The 19,201-nt window shown below is 33.7% G+C and overlaps 1 protein-coding gene across 13 annotated transcripts in view; it reads right to left on the bottom strand.

The window, feature by feature from the left end:
• The window catches only part of LCORL (ligand dependent nuclear receptor corepressor like), a 112,940-nt gene that overhangs the window by 26,432 nt on the left and 67,307 nt on the right, over positions 1-19,201 (bottom strand). For 12 of the 13 annotated variants that reach the window (XM_053672477.1, XM_053672486.1, XM_053672487.1 and 9 more), the window contains 2 exons: positions 12,532-12,783; positions 983-1,076 (listed from right to left, as the gene is read on the bottom strand). In XM_053672477.1, the coding sequence (XP_053528452.1) occupies positions 983-1,076; positions 12,532-12,783 (346 nt within the window). The remainder of the gene's footprint in view (positions 1-982; positions 1,077-12,531; positions 12,784-19,201) is intronic. The other variant, XM_053672489.1, reaches the window with a different exon arrangement.

Below are 19,201 nucleotides of genomic sequence, written 5' to 3'. Positions count from 1 at the left end.
AAAAAAATACCCAAATCCTAAAGGAGTTTTTGTTAGTAGAAACGTGACGTTACCGCTAAACAAGTAATAAAAGAGTCAACCCCTTTAAAGGAAATTTGTAGCAGTAAGAATATCTCCAAACACAAAATCCCATATTTCCACAAGACCAATTTTTCTTTAGATAAAAACTTATAATTTGAAACAAGAAATAAGTTATAGTTGGGTAAAATATTTTTAGATATTATAAATGTTATTGCTACTTCAAATTTATCATTGTAATTTCAGTTTCTCAAACAGAAAGCTTGCTATATACCTCATGATTCAAACGCTACTACAGCTTAGTTTAAACAAATTATTACTACACTCTACATCTAAGATTTAAATGTGACAAAAAAGCTTCCTGTATAGCTTGTTAATGGGAAGATGCAAGTTATTAAGAAAATCCCAAAATCCAACAGAACAGCATTTCATACTAATTATAAAGTTAATGTAATGACAGATTTCAATCAAAGCATAAAAGGATTTTTTGTGGTGATTATGAGGTATACTAAATAGTTTGCCACCACACCTAAAGCACAATGGAAAAAACATAAACACTATCAGCTAACTGTAAGAATTAGTAAGTATAGTACTTTTAAAATTTATTGTTTTAAAAAATTAAATAGTGAAATTACATATTTCCCTTAAAACTGCCTCCTGAATACTGAATTTAAAATTCTCTCTACTTGTCCTGCTTCTCAGTTTATATTCTGTGGTTTAGTTGGTAGTTCATTTTTAGTAACATGAACTAAAGTTTGGTGATTGTTCTGATAACTTTTCTTTAACAGAAAGAATAAAAAAGAAAGAGAAAGGACACATGGAAGGTATGAGAGACAAACACTTATGAGTGACAAAGCTTCTGGAGGAAAACTGTGTATGTCAATCTACTCATAGTAGTATTAAGCGTTCTCTGCAGAGATAACTTTATATTAATGTTATAGTATATTTCCTAGATATTGCTTACCCAGCCATTGAATTTTCAGAAGTAGGATCACATATGGATGACTCTTCAGATTTTATGCTGGTTTTCTTTGTAGAGAGATCTAACACTCCATCCCCTATAATTTTTGCAAGAGAAAAAACTTTATATTTGTGACAAATTAAAGAAACAAACAGGTTATGGCACAAAACCTGTTTAAAATCAACCCCTGGTCACCGTCCCCACTGGCTGCAGTGAACAGCCATTTGACTGCTCATCTATGACTGTTTTCTATTCAAGGATGCCCAGCTGATTCTTTGGGAAAGTAGGAACGATATAAAGTGCACAACAGAGAGCACGGAAAATGATAATAAATAAAAACCATAATTAGCATTTACTAGGACTAGCAATATGTGGAACACACACTTTAGGTAAACTGTGACTCCATGTGTAACCAATGTGTCTTTAGAAATTACAGTGTAAAAACTTACTATTTTAAGTAACTGAAATGTAGAACAGTTAGTCATATATCATGGTTATATCTGTGATTGAAGATATAACAACATAACACTTTAGGAATATACCTGTTAGAAAACAACTGCCTACATATTTGTCATTAAAATGTAGTTAATTTTTAATTACTATTACAGTATTAAATTTACATAAACAAAACTTCTATGATTCAGATTTACTGTTAATTTGACAAACTTTATGATCAAAAAGGATAAAAATAAACTATGAATTTAAAACATATAAGGGCCCTGGCTGGGTAGCCCAACTGGTCAGAGTGTAATCCTGATACACTAAGGTTGCAGGTTCATTCTATGATAAGGGCACATATAAGAATCAACCAGTGAATGCATAAATAAGTGGAACAATAAATCAATGCCTATCGGTCTTTCTCTCCCTCACCCTCCCTCCCAATCCTTTCCTTTCTCTCTCTAAAAAAAATCAATAAAAAGATAAAACATAGTAAGTAATACTATCTTTACTGGCAGCTAAAAAATGAAAAATTTAAGCTATAAGAAAAGAATCATAAAATATGTTTAAACTAAAAATACTCTTTTTTAATCAAGTGGGTTTTACTGTTATCATATAAATCTACTTAACAATTAAGTGCCCTGGTAAGACACAAAAATGAAAACAAATAAAACATTCCACCTATAATTTACTATGTATAATTCAAGATAATTTCGAGTGTTTACTGTGTGCAAAGCACTATTCTAAGAACTTGGAGAGCAGTAGAAGAAACAGCACACCAAGTACCTGTTACGGGGCTTAAGCTGTAGTAAGGTAAGTCATACACCACCACCATCACCACCCAATATATTTTTAGATGGATGATTAAGAAAAACAAAGCAGAGTAAGCTGATTGAGTATGGAGGGTAAGCCAAAAGAGGTTGCTATTGTACTGAGTGTTATCAGTAACAGTCTCTTTGACTTGAACCAAGTGAGGGTACCAACCAAGCAGGTTACCTTCAGAAAGCTTCTGCAGGAAGTTAGTGCAAAGGCTGTGATATGAAATCATATCTGGAATGTCTGAGGAACAGCAAAGAGGTCAGGGTGGCTGGAGCAGAGAAAGTCAGGCTGAGATGAGAAAAATGTTGTAGGAAGTCGAGTCTTATTGGGTCTTGAAGGCCACCGTAAGAAATCTGAACTTTATTTTGAGAGACACAGGAAACCGTGGCAGAATTCTGATAAGACTGCCACAATTTTCATTTGTTTTGAAAGCATCAATCTGCCGTGGAGAGAATGGACTACAGAAGTCTACAGGTGGGAAAGTGCTCTGCTCCCTCTCATCGGTGGGCTTTCACACTTTCAGTTGGTTTCCTCTGCCTAGAGACACCTAATCCTCTCCTCCTTCCATCCCCGCACTCATCCTAATTCTCACCAAATGTTAGTCATCATTCAGGCACAACTCGGACTTGGTTGGTCATCATTATTGTAGGTTCCTGTTCCTGCAATGCTTACCCATACTATTTAGCATTTCGTAGGCTGTATTCCAGTTTTTACATACTTAGCAGCATTAGCAGCCTGACTGTAAACTATGCGAAGGCGGACCTTCACATAGGTCTTTTATTTTATTCAATGATGTATCCCAACTGACTAGCCTAATCCCTGGCACACAATATGTGTTCAATAAATATTTGCTGAATAGAATTTTGAAGAACTAAAAAAAAATTCAGTATGGCTAGAGGTTAGAATGCCTAGATTAGAAGGAACCCTGGACAGGTTGCTCAGTTGGTTGGGATGTCATCCCTTATACCAAAAGGCTGCGGGTTCAATCCCTGGTGGAGCACATACAAAAGGCAACTGACTGATGTTTCTCTCTCACATTGATGTTTCTCCCTCCCTTCCTCTCTTTCTAAAGTCAATAATAACAAATATCCTTGGGTAAAGATTAAAAATTAAAAATAGTAAGAAGGGAAAGTCAACAGGTAAACAAAGTATATAATACATCATACCTTAAAAAATTGTAACTTGAAGTGTCTTGCCCCAGTTTCCCCATCAAACCCAATTTTACGCTTAGTCTCCAACTCACGCTTCCTGTGTATCTAAACACACGTAGTTCCTTAACTGTGCTAATGTGGTGTCAGGACTCTCAAACTGCACTGCATGACTCCCTGTGCCTAGAATGGTCTTTCTAGCTTTTCAACTTGTCAAACTCACACTCTCTTTTAAGACTGAGATCCCAAGTGGAGGCTGATTACTGTCTCCCGTGAGTCAACAGTGTCCTATAACACTTATGACATTCTCATGCAATTATTGACTTACATATCTTTTTCTTCCATAAGACTGAACTCTTCAAGGTCAGAGGTCTTACCTTTTTCGTTTTTACTTCATAAATAGTAGAGTGCTACAACCTATTAAATGTTAAAGAAAGAAATGTCTTTTCTTACTATCCCATTTCTCTTCTACAGCAATTAAAATTTTACTACTTCAAAACCTCATAAGACTACTTCCTTCAAAAAATGATTACCTGACCCATATTCAGATTTATCATTCAATTCACTAGTTTTGATTTTGCTCATGCTTCATGCAGTTTGTAGCAGGTCAAACACACTATTAATGTGCTATTCCTAGTCAATGTTACAGAATGAATAAAAAAGTCTCCAATTCTAAACTCTTCTACACTTTTAATATGGTAGAAATAAAGTCGGTTATTCCACAAAGCAGAAATAAGGAAGTACAACAAACCCTTCTCTGTCCTCTACATTAACTATGCAAACGAGGCTACAGCCCCCTAGCTAAGGCAATAACGGTGTTCTCGTCTGTTGTGGACCACTCAACGGACTGCTGTGCTGACAGCCACACACAGCCCTGGTGACAGCCAGGATGAGCTGGGAAGCAGCGCTCTTCCATCTTTAACAGAGCTATGCAAATCAGGCCTGTACTCCTGATTCCTTTTCTTTAGGAATTCTAAACAGTGACCCGGGTGAGAAATACTTTTATACTTTTTGTCCCTTCTCCAAATGTAGGTTGCCTATGTTAGAAATTTTGCTCTAAAAGTATCTGTTAACTAAAGAAACACATTAAACTCAGTGAAAATGAAAAATATCCCTCTTCAACACATTTCTGCCACACAGTAAAATTCTTTAATCAATGAACATTTATGTAGTGAATACAAGATACATAGATACACACATAAAAGATTTTTAGGTAAGTTTTAGTTATGTATAGAAAATCTCACTTTTTAAAGGAATATTATCACCTATACTTTTTTGTATTTTGCTGATATCACAATTCCATTTTCCTTCACAAAGTCTGTATCTTAAGAACTAGAAAAGTGGTAATGAACCAACCCCTGACTCTACGAATTAGAAAAACAAAAACGAAAAGAAGGGAAGACACAGCTTGGGAAGAAGGGTTAAGAAAAAGGAAGACTGAGGAGTAGGAGATGAAGGGCATTTTTCTTGCTCCTGTTGATGACTTCTATTTAGCTAAATGGTGACTACATGCATCAACATCCCTCCTTCACAATGGAACTAGCATATCATAACTAGATTTTTTGTGTACGTATTTCCAAAATACAAATTATTAACTCAATGAATAAGAACTAAGCACTTATGCTAAATGCTCTAGGGCAGCAATTTTCAACCAGTGTGCCATGGTACACCAGTGTGCTGGCAAGAATTTTTAAAACACGCAATAGCTGACTATTTAGTCAGGGGCATTGACCTCTTTTCCCTTAGGTTGTCCAATTAAAAAAAAATTACAACAGTGGATGTAACAATAGCTGTCTGGTGTGAATCAAAATTATATATATATATATATATATATATATATATATACACATATATATATATTTTTTTTTGGTCTAATTAACAAAACATGTATTTTTTGGTGTGCTGCAGATTTTTAGTAATTAGTCAATGTGTTCCATGAGATGAAAAGGGTTGAAAACTGCTACTCTAGGGCAATACAAAGTAAGTAGAAGAGAGACAGGGAGGCTGAAATTTATTTATCATTGGTAGGTACCTGGGTTGTTTTAGTTTTTCACAACTACAAACAACATTGAAATAAAAATCCTTCCAAATATTTTGTGTATAAAAATTTTTCTTGGACATATTCAGTAGATATTTCCAAATTTCCTATATCTTTGACAAGAGCTGGTATTGTTGAGATTTTTAACTTTTGCTAATATGATTAGTAAGAAAAACAGTAGGACTAAATCAACAACAGTGCATTTAGTATGCATTACATACATTTTTAAAGCACACAAAATTATTTTACTTATAGATACATAAATAGGTATTATCAGTGGCTACTTCCAAGGATAAATGAAAGGATGAGACAGTTCTGGGTGACAAGAACAAGATTATTATGCTGTATTTTTCTGTATATTTGAATATGTCCCTAAAAAGAAATACAAATTGTCTCCATTTATTGGCTGTAGATTGGACAAATCACCTTCTCAGAGGCTTTGCCTAATCATTTACTCCAATACAGTAACATCTTCTAGCCTGCTGCTGTTATTACTCCTTGCTGTCACTGAGTTTTATTTCTATTATAGATCTTATCACCTTGTGAAATTATTTTTTTATTGATTTATCTTCTTTCTGTCTACCCCAGCAGAATATAAGACCCATGAGGGCAGAAACATTTTCTACCGTGTTCTTTGTTTCTTTTGTATCTACTATAATGACTGCCATACTATAGCCCTATGGGTAATAATGGGTAGTGTAATAATTCTTAAAAAAATTTCTACTTATCTGTTACCAAATAGATTAAGGGAAAATAATTCTAAAAATGCCAGGTCATTATGAGGAAGTGTAATAATTAATTTTCATGTTAACACTTAATATTCCATATGTTGTTTGAGAAAGTATAGTAATATTTTAGGGTATTTTCCAACCAAAATATTTAAAATAAAAAATTCCAGTGTTCAAAGATCATAAACCCAATGGTCAAACCTTATTTTGTCAGTAGCATCTGAAAATAGTGAAGATTTTTCAATCCAATACATCCAGTATATCAGGTATCGTACATGCACTGGGGATACAAGTGAATGGACCCTCCTGTTCTCAAGTGTAGATTACAGTGGGGAAATAAGCATAGAAATAAGTACAATGTAGTCAGAAATTTACTATATTGATGTTCTACTAGGATATTCAATGGATCCATGGTAGAAAACCACACCAACAAGGCCAATGAAGTGCTACTCTTCCATCCGCCCACATTTGATCTTGTTTGGTATAGGACTGGTAAATTCTTCATGGTTGTGATGATAATGATAAAGGTCCCTGGGGTGCAAATTTCTTCTGTGCTTTATAATTGAGAAGTTTTTACCTTGGCCCCATATTAAAACTAAAATTGAAAAAAAATTTGATATGCCAATGGTATTTCTACCTGTATTTTTTAGTGTACCAGGACAAAAAAAAAGTCATTTGTAGAAGCAATGCATGACTTACTCCCTCCCAGTTTCTGAGGTTCAGAGTATTTGTGCAAATCTGTAGAAATGAAAGTACAAAAAGTATTTCTAATATAGAAACACCTTGTTAGAAAGTAACACCTTGTTACTAAGTAACACCTAGTAACAACTTTCTAACAAGGCGTTTTACTTACCTCTCCAACAAGAAGAGGCAAATGAAAATGTTTTCCTTAGGACAACTATGTTTTAAGTCAGTTTAGAGTTTGTAAAAGATAGGGCAAGGAAAATGAGGACACCAGAAGCTGACCTTATAAAGAATTAAACAAGCTAAAAAGATCTGCATGGAAAACAGAGGTTTAGAGACATAACAGTTTCAACAAGTATTTACAGCACTAGTAAGTAAAAAGAGATAAACTCTCCTATTATTACAGATGGGAAAAAACACCCTAAAGGTCAGCATGGAAAAAAGAAGTCTTGGAGATAACAATAATTTCTATAAATACCTGCAAAACTGTACAGTAAAATATTGTTATAGATGAAGAAAATATAATTAAGAGTAGATATGAAGAAAATAAATTAAGAGTAGATATTTTGGAAATATGAGATGTCAGACAAAATTTTTTGCAAGTTTATCATCAATCAGAGGTTGAATTACCATCTCTTATACATCAATGTAAAAGTATATTGGAGCAGACTGAAAAGAATACCTATATTTCTCTGGTTATTTGATTACTGTTATCTTAGGAGAACTATTTATGCCTATTTTTTTAGAGTTGCATTTTTCTCACTGGCTGTAGTTTTTGTTTTGTTAGGTGAATGGTACCAGTTATATCAATTATAAATACTATCTCCCAATTTGAAGCTTGAACTTTCACTCCATTCACACTTTTATAATACTTAATTGTTTTCACTATAATCAAAGTTATAAAATTGTTGTATGGACTGGTAATTTTACACCATAAGAAATTCTTCCTTATTTTGAGTTCATTAAGATATTATTCTAAAATTTTTTGAATTTTTAGTTTTTCTTTTCATTAAATAAAAAAGGTTAACCCTTTAACCCAACTGGAATTATTTTGGTGAGTGGTTTGCAGTAGGAATCCATCTATTTTGTTTGTTTCATGTGAGTAATCAATTGCCCCCAAACAATTTACTGAATAGGTCATTCTTCCTTAATTGATAATGACATCTTTGTCTTATGCCAAGATTCTGTTAATGTTTGGAAAATTTCTGGACTTTCTAATCTGTTCTACTGATTTTGTATATGGCTGATAAGTAGCCTGTTTTAATTATTGTACTAAGGAAGTCTTCACATGTTTTAGAGCAAGCCCTTGACTGCTTTTGACTTAGTTATTCTTGGCTCTTTAAGTACTGCTCATAAATTTTAGGCTTGGTAAATAATTTCTCACAATAAACCTTATCAAAATTTTGACTGGAATGACAATAAATTTATAAATATATTAAAAATGAATTTACATCTTTTAGTCTTCCTATTCAATTAAAATATAACCCCTCATTTTGGGAGTCTGCTTTTATGTCCTTTAATAAAGTTTTATAATGTGCTCTATAAGGTCTTAAACAGTTCATTAGTTTAATTCTTAGGTGTTTTAATGTATTTTTCCCCCCTACTGTTGTTGCTATTATAGACTTTCTTTTTAATGGATTTTCTAACTGGGTGATTGCTGCTATGAAACAATACATATTGACCTTTTCTGAAGTTTTTCACAAATTCTTAAAGTTTATCTAATATTCTTTTACATTTTCTACATGCACAATCATACTGCTTATAAGGGATGATAATTTTTCCCATTCTTTCCTTATAACCAATTGCTTAATACTGCTTATTTTCATATTTGTATTTTCTCATCATATTATATGAGTCGGGACCTCCCATAAAATATCAAAAATTAGTGATAGTGTATGTTTTTGTCTTCCCCAGTACTTTAGATTATAATGTTTCTGATAGTGAAAGTGGTCATATATTCTCTGACAGACACCTTATATCATAAATGTGTCAGCATTTTTAGAATTTTTTTCTGTATCTGTAATAATGATATAGTTTTTCTTCTTCTTTTTCTGGTACTGTGGAAAATAATAAAGGTCTTTCAAATGCAAGACCATCCATGCCTCCCTAGTCATTACTTGTCACGTTTTTTATACCTCACTATTTTCAATTTTCTAATATTTATTTAGACTTCTGAACTTAGGCTTATAAGGATGGATGCAACTTTTTTTCCTTTTGCTATCTTTGGTTTTGGTATAAAAATTATACCAATATTTGTTTTCTATTCTTTAAAATAGTCTGTAATTCACAGGAATTATCTGTTTAACTTTAAGGTTATATAAAGTAACCTATGAAACTATTTGGGGTTGATAATATTATAGATTTATAGGTTAGACTATCCATAAATTATTCATATTATTTGTTATTAGATTATCTATTGGATTTACAGGTTATGTCATCTATTTAAATAAAGTAACACAAAATGGACTTGAATACTGTTAAAAATTATAGAGTGAGAATAATATGAAAGACGTAAGCGGTAGCTACAAAGGAAGGCAAAACTAACACTGCTTCTAGTAGCAGGAGCACTTTATTGATTATATTATAGGCCTATTAGTCCAAATTTAAAAAATTTCTTAAGAAAACCGTTGTAAATACGATTTATACCTTCTATCATTACTAATGATACTCTCACTAAGTCTATATTGTGCAATAAGATACTGACAGTGATCATAATTAGCAAGACATTTAAAGTTGCTTGTAACATCTTTATTTCAACCTTAAAAAATTTAATTTGTGTCAAAGTATGTATGTATAAGGTACCAGTGTGTATAAATATGCCAACACACATATGTGAACAAACAAATGCATCAAAGGGTATTTTGATGTGCTTATTTTTTATTTAAATAATTTGGTATGCAAAGTAGGCAGAGTTAGACCCTATCAACCTATATCTCACATAAGTATGGTTTATTACAAAAATCTGATTTTATTACACAATGCTTAAAGCAATCTAGCAGCTTTCTGTGCCTCTAAGGAAAGTCAAAATCCTTACTATATCCTTCAGGGCTTTCTCATAATCTGGTCCCTACCTACTTATTTCCCGCCTTATCTATTATCAGTCTCTCTTTGCTCTCTACATCACAAGTCACACTAGACTACATGATTCCTATCCTGAAGAACACTGAAATCATATATAATAAAAAGTCAGTCCCCAATTAAAATCATCAAGAAGACTAAAGTACAGATTTATATCCACTATCACTACTCTTTTCAACCTCGGGATGTTCACATACATATTGGTGTACTTTCCCAGGGACATCACAGTAATGTAAATAATTTATATTACTTGTTTTCTACATATACTTGGGTCTGCCTTACCATTTAAATTTTATTTTTTTTGAAATTTATTTACCTTTAGAAGGGAAGGGAAGGAGAGAAGGAGAGAAATATCATGTATGGTTGCTTCTGGTGCATCCCCTGCTGGGAACTGGCCTACAACCCAGGCATGTGCCCTGACAGGGAATCAAACCACGATCTTTTGGTTCGTAGGCCCGTGCTCAATCCACTGAGCTACAACAGCCAGGGCTGCCTTCCATTTAAATTCACAGAATCAGAGAATATCAAAACTGGAATTTAACTTTTAAAATTTCATCTATCCTATTACTGTGCTTTTGGATATCTATCTAATACTTTTGGATACCTCTAGGTAATGATAAGGCAACCAGGGAATCATTGCCTGTTTAAACTTTAAGGATGGTCTGATGCTTAGAAATATTCTTTCTTATATGGACCCAAGGTTTGTTTCTACCCAACTTCTGGCTTGTAATCCTAGTTCTATTCATTGGGCCATTCAGATAAAGTTCAGTTCTGCTTCAGTTTAATAGTCATACAAAAATGCACAGATCACTACGATGCTACTTCTAAGGCTTCCCTTCTATGGTGATAAGGAACAGAGGTAGAAAGGATGGAGAGACTAGTGTTTGGGTATCTTTTATGAGTTGGTTCCTTTATGTTTAACTTTTCACACTCATTTCCAATGAGTCTGCTACTACTATTGCCAAATAACAACAGGGAAATTAAAGTTCCAATAGGTAAAGTTACTTGTTTAAGTAACTTACGGAGTAGAGGTGGGATTTCAACCACAAGTCTTTCAGATATCAAAGCCTATGTTTAGTCTCTTTAGAACACTAAACTGTCTTCCACAAAGGAGAAGAGATATAAGAAGGCATGAAACTTGGAAAAGCAAAACACAAAAAAAATTTTCAAAAATCTTATGCTTTCTAATTTCCAAACTTTGTATTGATATATTTTTACTTAAGCCTTATATTATAGTCATCCTTGAAATTTTCTGTCATATAATCTAGTATTTCATATCACATACATTCATATAAATTTAAAAAATAGTTCTATATTTCAGCTCCCTCTTAAATTTAATCTGTCTTACACATTAAAAAGACCATTTTCTTTAAACAATGACTTGTGTACTTTTCTTTAGAGCCCCAAACACCACAATGCTGCCTTCTGATATCAAACTTAATGCTGATATTTTTCTGGCTTCAAGAACTGACAATAACAACCCAACCTTGTGTTAACAAAAGCTACTTGTTCTATCTTCTCAAGTCAAACACTTATTTGTTATCCTCCACAAACACTTAAAAGGTCTTTCCTTCACTCTGTAAATTATGGCTCTTCCTTCAATTAACTATTAGGTAAATCCTACATAGCCCTCGTCATTCAGACTCTTATGAAAAATGAATCTCTATATAGTTAACCACATGATTACATTATATTTATCACTTGTATTAACTTTTCTTTTTCCCTTACATTAACAATGGAAGATAATCATCTATTTCTTTTTATTTTTCATCTAAGTGTAAAAAAACTGAACTATAGGAGACTGTTCTGTGTGGCATGAGGAATGTAGCCCAGCCCCTGATTAGGAAAACCAATGGGGAGCCAGGTTGGCATACAGGGCCCACGGCCCTGTCTGTGGAGACAGGTTTTCCTGTGGGGAATCAGGCCTTCATTGTACCTAGGCTGCTAAGAGGCTTGCTTTTGCTAAAGCTCCCTCACCCTGGATTGAGGAAGCAAATGTTTACTTCATATCTTTGAAGTAACTTCCTAAAGTCTGTGCTAAACCTCCCTAGGACCAGTGTAACCAGTTCAACCACTTTTCCCTTTGCATTTGCAAATATCTTCTTCTTTGATGTAATTAGCAACATCCTTTCTTTCATTATCTGTAAAAGGTAATCAATCACCTACAGTGAACCTGTGAATAGTAAATGAGGATCATCCTAGATGTACTGTACCCAGAAAAGCAATAAAAGACTGTCCAGGCAGGGGCCCTGCCATCCCCTTTTTCTCTACAGGACTTCTGCAGTCCTTGTGAATTTGTTTGTTGCATCCACAGCACATGGACCCCACAGGCTGGGGTCTGCATTCTCTTTGCAAGTATATTTTGCATTTCAGTTGCATGTTAGGATTCTCTCACCATACACTTTATTGTGAAAAGAAACTGAGAGCAAGTCAAATTTATTTTTTCATAAATAAAAGTCAACTGCAATATAAAAGCTCTAATTTAGCCCTTCTCTGTAGTCTGTATCACAGAGGCTAATTACAAGTAATAGTACTTATCGAATTTCTCTATAAATATAAGGTTACATACATTTAAGAATATTAAAACAAAATTAAATATTACACACACAAACGTCTTACCTTGCTGAGTATTTTGTTCTTGCATTCGACTCACAGTGAGGTCTAAGGGGCCTTCCTGCTCTTCCTGAAGGGAGTTTTCTGCTTGATTCATTTGGATACTTTTATATATTAGACTTGGTCCAATTGAACCATTTCTGTTTTCTTGAATTTTACCACTTTTTGAAATATACTCAATTGCGAACTGACGTATCATCTTTTTCATTAATTCCTGAGCAACTAGGGGAATGTTAGGATCACAGTTCTGAGGAAGATCTAGAGAAGAAATAAATACAATAAGCATTAAAAATGAAATATAAAATACTAATATTTAAACTTACCTTGTTTTTATTACAAATTAATGAGTTCAGAAGTTTTTTTTAGCATCACTACATAATTACCAATGGTTTAAAGACATAGGAATAGAAACATTGTACATTTAATTAGTATTATGATAATATATCAACCTCAAACCTTGGCATATTTAATCACTTATTAAAAATAAACATTTTGATCACAAACTAAAATACAGATAAGGAATTTGATATAGTTCAGTTCTGTCTTAATATTTTTGATTCAAATGTATTCTACTAGATATTAAAACTCAGTATGAGAACATAAATTGTGTATATATGTTATTAAGCAATTTTTACTTAATATATACAAGTACATTATGTATTAAAGAAAACATCTAAACTCTCATAACTGTTAATTACCATTAAATTCTTCAATTCTGTCAAATGTGTATTTCATATACAGCTTGGATGTCATCATTAAGGATTTTTTATTTCCTCACCTTTTTATATTGAGAAATTTCAATCAGAAATGAATATAATCACACAGACAACCTCAACCAAGATTCAAGAATTGTTAGTATTTTACCACATTTGCTTTCTTTTAACTTTTTTTTTGGTTTGCAGATCCACTAAAAGTAAATTGTAGAATTATGACATTTCACTCTTAAAGGTTTTGGCAAGTGTCTACTAAGATTCTCCTATACAAATGACAATACCATTATTAAAGCTCTTAATCCTTGATCTCCAAACATGCTGATCGGCTACAACTATAATGAGGTCAGCAGTGATTCTACTTGAAACGTGTACAAGAGGTCAAAACAATCGAATGATTTTACAGTGAGACTTGTGGAATAAGGACAGACTAGTTATAAAGAGTTATATAATGGTAATAAAAAATTGTGCTATTGGGAAAGGGGTTGGTGGTAGCTTTTCACATACACTTCTGGTCTCAACCCAATGCTTTTATTTACTCTGCTCCTTCTGAGTTGAACAGCTGGAAAATTGGAAAGGATGACTAAGCATACTTGGTTAGGCCTAGGCTTCATACTTCTTCAAGTGGTCTTCCTTCTTGAGATGCTAGTTCTTTGCTCCGTAAGTGCTTTAACACTTACCCAGGCAGATCAGTGTTATGTGAATAGGTCTACTGATCTGGGGCATCTGAGACTGAAGGGTCAAGTTTCTTTAGTTAGGGGGCTCAGTATTAGCTGGAGAATTTGTCTAAGATATATGAGGGCAAGTCTTTGAACTAGCATTTATTGTTATAGATTCCCAATTCTAAAATGCAAGAAGGTTTAAAAACATACTATTTGGAGGTGAGAAGAGGCATAAATACCTTCAATATGACCACCCCCCATACTTGTTAGCAAAATGTAACCTAAGATAACATGAATCTATTCATGGTCCCTGCAGAAATATCAATATATTTGATCACAGCATGCTGTTTTGAAACTGTTGGTGGTGGTCCATAATAGACATCTCCGTTACATTGCCTCTTTTCAAATACTTTTTAAATTCTGAAGGAATGTCTGAGGAAAGGGACTGAAAATCTATTGAAAAAAGTAGTGTTTTAGCTTTTACATTTATTCTCTGAACCTGTAGGAACGAGAGGCACTACTGGTTTTGGGCTACTGGGAAAAAAATAAACTTTAGCTTATTGGTTGGAAACTTAGTCATATTTATGAACATAGGCTAGTTACATACCTCCTTCATCTTTTAGTTTCTCTGTTCATAAAAATGGGAAAACAGAACCTTGAAAAATCGTAATGGGGCTTGCAGTGATAAATATTAGCTTTTAAGTTAGAGTGAGAATAATAAGAGAAACAAAAAGATGCAAACTGAGCAATTATATTTTATTTAAATCACAAGATGTCAAATAAGTAAAAATATTAAGGGGGATATAGAAAGGGCACGATATCTAAGCCCATTGGATATTTTTTGGTTTAAAATAAATAATAAGTAATATTGGCACATGTAACCTAACTAAAGTGATTTACCAAAACATGAAATTTCCATACTGAACATAAGGATTCCCAGTTTATACCACTTCCTAATCATTACCTCTAACAATCTTTTAAGGTTTCTTCTCCACCTTTTTTCCAAACCTAATTTTGCTTCACATTATATACTATGAGGAGATACTGAATGTACCTCTAGATATTTTGGTTAACTGTCCTGCAATTTATTGACTAATGCCATCTTATAATTTCAAAATAACTGAATTTTCTGAAAAGAATAAAAACATAATCAGACTCATAACATATTATTAGGGCTATACTTTAGGGTTGAGTTTAGAGCTAAGTTTAAAACAGGATAGCGCTACTCTCTTCTATTCACTTACTCACAGTTTTTGTCTCTTTATATTAGAAAATAAGTCTATGTGTAAGACCAAAGAATTTGGCAAAACTAAACTAATAAATGAATGAATGAATGAATAAACGAATAAATAAGAGGAAGAGACAGACAAAAATGCTCAGCTGCTAATCATCTGATGAGTTTTCTTTTTTGGTTCTTTTATTTATTGATTTTTATTTTGAGACAGAGAGAGACATCAATTTGTTCTGCTGCTAATGAGTTTTCTAAATTATAAGTACAAGCTGTCATAATTATAAAAACAAATGAGTAAATCAAAGACTTATGCTAGGGATTATAAACTCAAGTGTTTTTCAAAGGTAAGACAAATAATAAATACTTAGCTAGAAGACAGAATGTTGCTACATGGAAATGGTGTCTGTCTACTGCCCTTAAGACAACAGAAGAAACTTATTTTTGCCCTAGCTTTTTATTTTCCAAATTTAACTAGGTACTTAAAAAGTTTAACATGCTCTTTGTGGTAGCCTGTATCAAGATGGTCCTCAATGATTTGTATCTTCTGGTTTAATAGTGTTGTATATAGTCTCTTCCATGTTGTATCAGGGGTGCTATGTGTGATTAACAGGATACTGCAGAAGTGTACTTCACTTCTGATATTAGATTACAAGTGTATGTGGTTTCTATGGTGGATACTGTTGAATGTTGCTGTTCACTGCTTTCTCCCTGCACCTACCCATACTCCATCCTAGCATCTCTCTTCTTTCCCTTTCTCTCCTCTTTCCTCCCTCACTCTCTCATTACTTGCTCTGGAGGAAGCCATACTGTGAGAAGCCCTATGGTTAGCCACATATGGAGATGAGCTATAGTCTACTATGAACAGCCAAGTAAGTGAAAATGGAGGATACTCCAGATCAATCAAATCCCAGATGTTTGACTGGAACCCCACCTGGCCCCTTTACTGCTGCCAAGTAGAAAACTGGGAGAAAATGTGAGATAATAAATATTTGTTATTTTAAACTGCTATATTTTAAATAACTCGTTAGAGAGTAATAGATAAATAATACAGATTCTGGTACATATTAGTGGGATGCTACTGTGATTAAAACCTAAAATGTATAGGCGTGGCTTTAAAACTAGACATTGGCCTTTGGGGAGAGTATTTAAAATGAGGTAAATGTTACTGGGAAATGAAGGAAAGAATATACTTATCATGTAGTAGCAGAAAGACAACACTTGTCTGCAGTAACTTGGAAAGTAAAACATGTGCCTAATGAACTGGGTAATCTGTCTGGGGAACTGTCTAAACAAAGTGTTGAGAGGCCTTTGGGTTCCTTCTTGCTGATTATAGTAGAAGGCAAGAAAAGAGAGCTGGGCTAAAGGAATGATGATTGAATAAAAAGAAACAGGTCCTGACTGTTTTGAAATTTTTCAGTCAATACAGATAGCAAATGAGGCTAAACTTAAGAAAGGTTGAGCAAAGACCAAACCAGGAAAACATGCTTCAGAAAGCTGATGGGTTTTCTTGGAATTTGACTTTCTTAATAATGTTGTGAGCCTTGTGTGTGAGTTTTTCATTTTCATTTTAAAGTTTTTTGTGGGAGGAATTTCATTCCACTAAACAAAGAACTCTGGAAGTAACAAACATCTTTCATGAAAGTGTCTGTTTAAGAACACTGGTTAGCCCTGACTAGTGTAGCTCACTTGGTCTGGCGTCAGGCCACAAAGCAAAAAAGGCAGTCGGTTCGATTTCTGCATGTGGTTGCCTGGTGGGCCCAGTCCCCTGCTGGGGCATGAGAAAGAGGCAACTGATTAATGTTTCTCTCCTCTTTCCCCCTCCCTTCCCACTCTCTAAAAATGAATAAATAAAGTCTGAAAGAAGAAAGAAAGAAAGAAAGAAAGAAAGAAAGGAAGGAAGGAAGGAAGGAAGGAAGGAAGGAAGGAAGGAAGGAAGGAAGGAAGGAAGGAAGGAAGAAAGAAAGAAAGAAAGAAAGAAAGAAAGAAAGAAAGAAAGAAAGAAAGAAAGAAAGAAAGAAAGAAAGAACGGACACTGGTTAATCTCTGTAAAAACAACAACTACACATAATATTTCAAACTGCCCTATTCCCATCCTCCCGTTCCATTTTTGAGGTAGCCTTCCTCAACACAGACACAGCTCCTAGGCAAAGACCAAGAATCTTATGGTTCTAGAAATTCAAAGATATGTTAAATTATTGACAACTAAACTAAGAAATATGAGTGACTTCATAAAACTAGTTCAGAAAAGTCACTAAACAAACAATAATAATATAGAGCAACAAATTCTGAGCCGGGAGATAATATGATTTCCATAGCTGTCACACTGCATTATTAAAATATCCAGTTTTTAAATGAAACATTATGAGAAATACAAAGAAACAACAGAACATGGCCCATACATGGGAAGAAAGACATCAATAGAAAACGTATTTGAGGAAACTGAGGTACTGGACTTACTAGACAGAAAGTTTAAATAAGCCATTTTAAATATTCAAAAGAAAAAAGGACTCATGGACAACAAGGTGGTAACTGATGTGGGGTAGGGGGTATAAAGGGACTAAATGGTAATGGAAAAAACATAATAAAGATTATATATTTGAAAATAAAAAATAAAGTCATGGTAAAGTTAAAAAAGTAAAGTAAACCATGTATAAAGGAATAAAGAAAAGCATGAAAAGGAATGAGAAGACTATCTCATTAAATAAAAATATAAATGAATATAAGTTAAAAAACACATTAAATTGTCAAGTTGGAAAAGTACACTAATTAAAATTCACTAGATGGATACAACGGCAGATTTCAGCTGGTTAAAAAAAGAATCAGTAACTTTGAAAATAGGCCAAGGGACTTTACCCAGTCTCAGCCGAGAAAGGGAAGAAGAAAGAGAGGACAGAAAGGGATGATGGGGGGAAAGGAGGGAGGAAGCTAGGTAGAAAAGGCAGGAAAGGAGGGAGAGAAGGAAGGCGGAAGGAAGAAACAAAAAAAAGAAAGAAAACAGCTACATTCTCTTTTGAAAAAGAAAAAATATTGAACAGAGCCTCAGAGACCTGTGGGACATCATCGCGTGTACAACATACAAAAATGGTAGTCCCAGAAGGAGAGGGAAGAGGCACAAATGTTAGAAAAAATGATGGCTAATAATGACCCAAATTTTAAAAAAACATTTTATTTATTTATCTTTACAGGGGAAGGGAAGGAGAGAGGGAGAGAAATATCAATGTATGGTTGCCTCTCGTGCATCCCCTGCTGGGAAGTGGCCTGTAACCCAGGCATGTGCCCTGACTGGAAACAGAACAGTGATCCTTTGCTTTGCAATCCCGCACTCAATCCACCAGCCAGCCAGGGCCCAAATTTTATGAAAAACATTTATCAACATATCCAAGAAGCCCAGCAAACTCCAAACAGAATAAATGAAAAACAAGTCACACTGCGTTGCATCTAGACATACTGATGCATTATAATAACTCCATCAAAAACCAGAAAGAAAAAGTCAATCTGGAAAAGAAGAAAAAAATCAACTCATCACAAACAAGGTCCCTCAAGAAGATTAACAGTCAATATCACATCAGAATGCATGAAGGCCAGAGGTCAGTGCGATGACATATTCAAGGAATTGAAAGAAAAAGACTGTCAACCAAGAATTCAATATTTGGCACAACTATCCTTTACAAAAAAGAAGAAATTCATACATTCTCAGATAAACAAATTTTTTTTTTTTGCTAGCAGACCTGATCTAATGAAAGAACACCGGAGAGTAAAGTAAATCCACACACAAAAAATAATAAACACCAGTACAGTAACTACATAGGTAAAGTACAGTATAAATGTATTTGTTTGTAAATTATGAATGTATTTTTAGTTTGTAATGTTTCCTTTTTATCTAATTTAGAAGATAACTGCACCAAGCAATAATTATCAGTCTGTCTTGGTAGACAAACAATATCTAAGATGTAATACAAAAGGCAATGTAGCATAAAGGAGAGATTGTTTTAACACATATAGAATCATGGTTTTTGTACACTACTGAAAGTAGTACTGGAGGTATGAAGCAGAACTAGATTGTTGTTTACGAT

This window comes from Artibeus jamaicensis, unplaced genomic scaffold (assembly GCF_021234435.1).
Source record: "Artibeus jamaicensis isolate MK-2021 breed Jamaican fruit bat unplaced genomic scaffold, CSHL_Jam_final contig_76, whole genome shotgun sequence".
In the NCBI taxonomy this organism is placed as follows: domain Eukaryota; kingdom Metazoa; phylum Chordata; class Mammalia; order Chiroptera; family Phyllostomidae; genus Artibeus; species Artibeus jamaicensis.
This window is presented reverse-complemented; position numbering and strand designations above follow the sequence as displayed.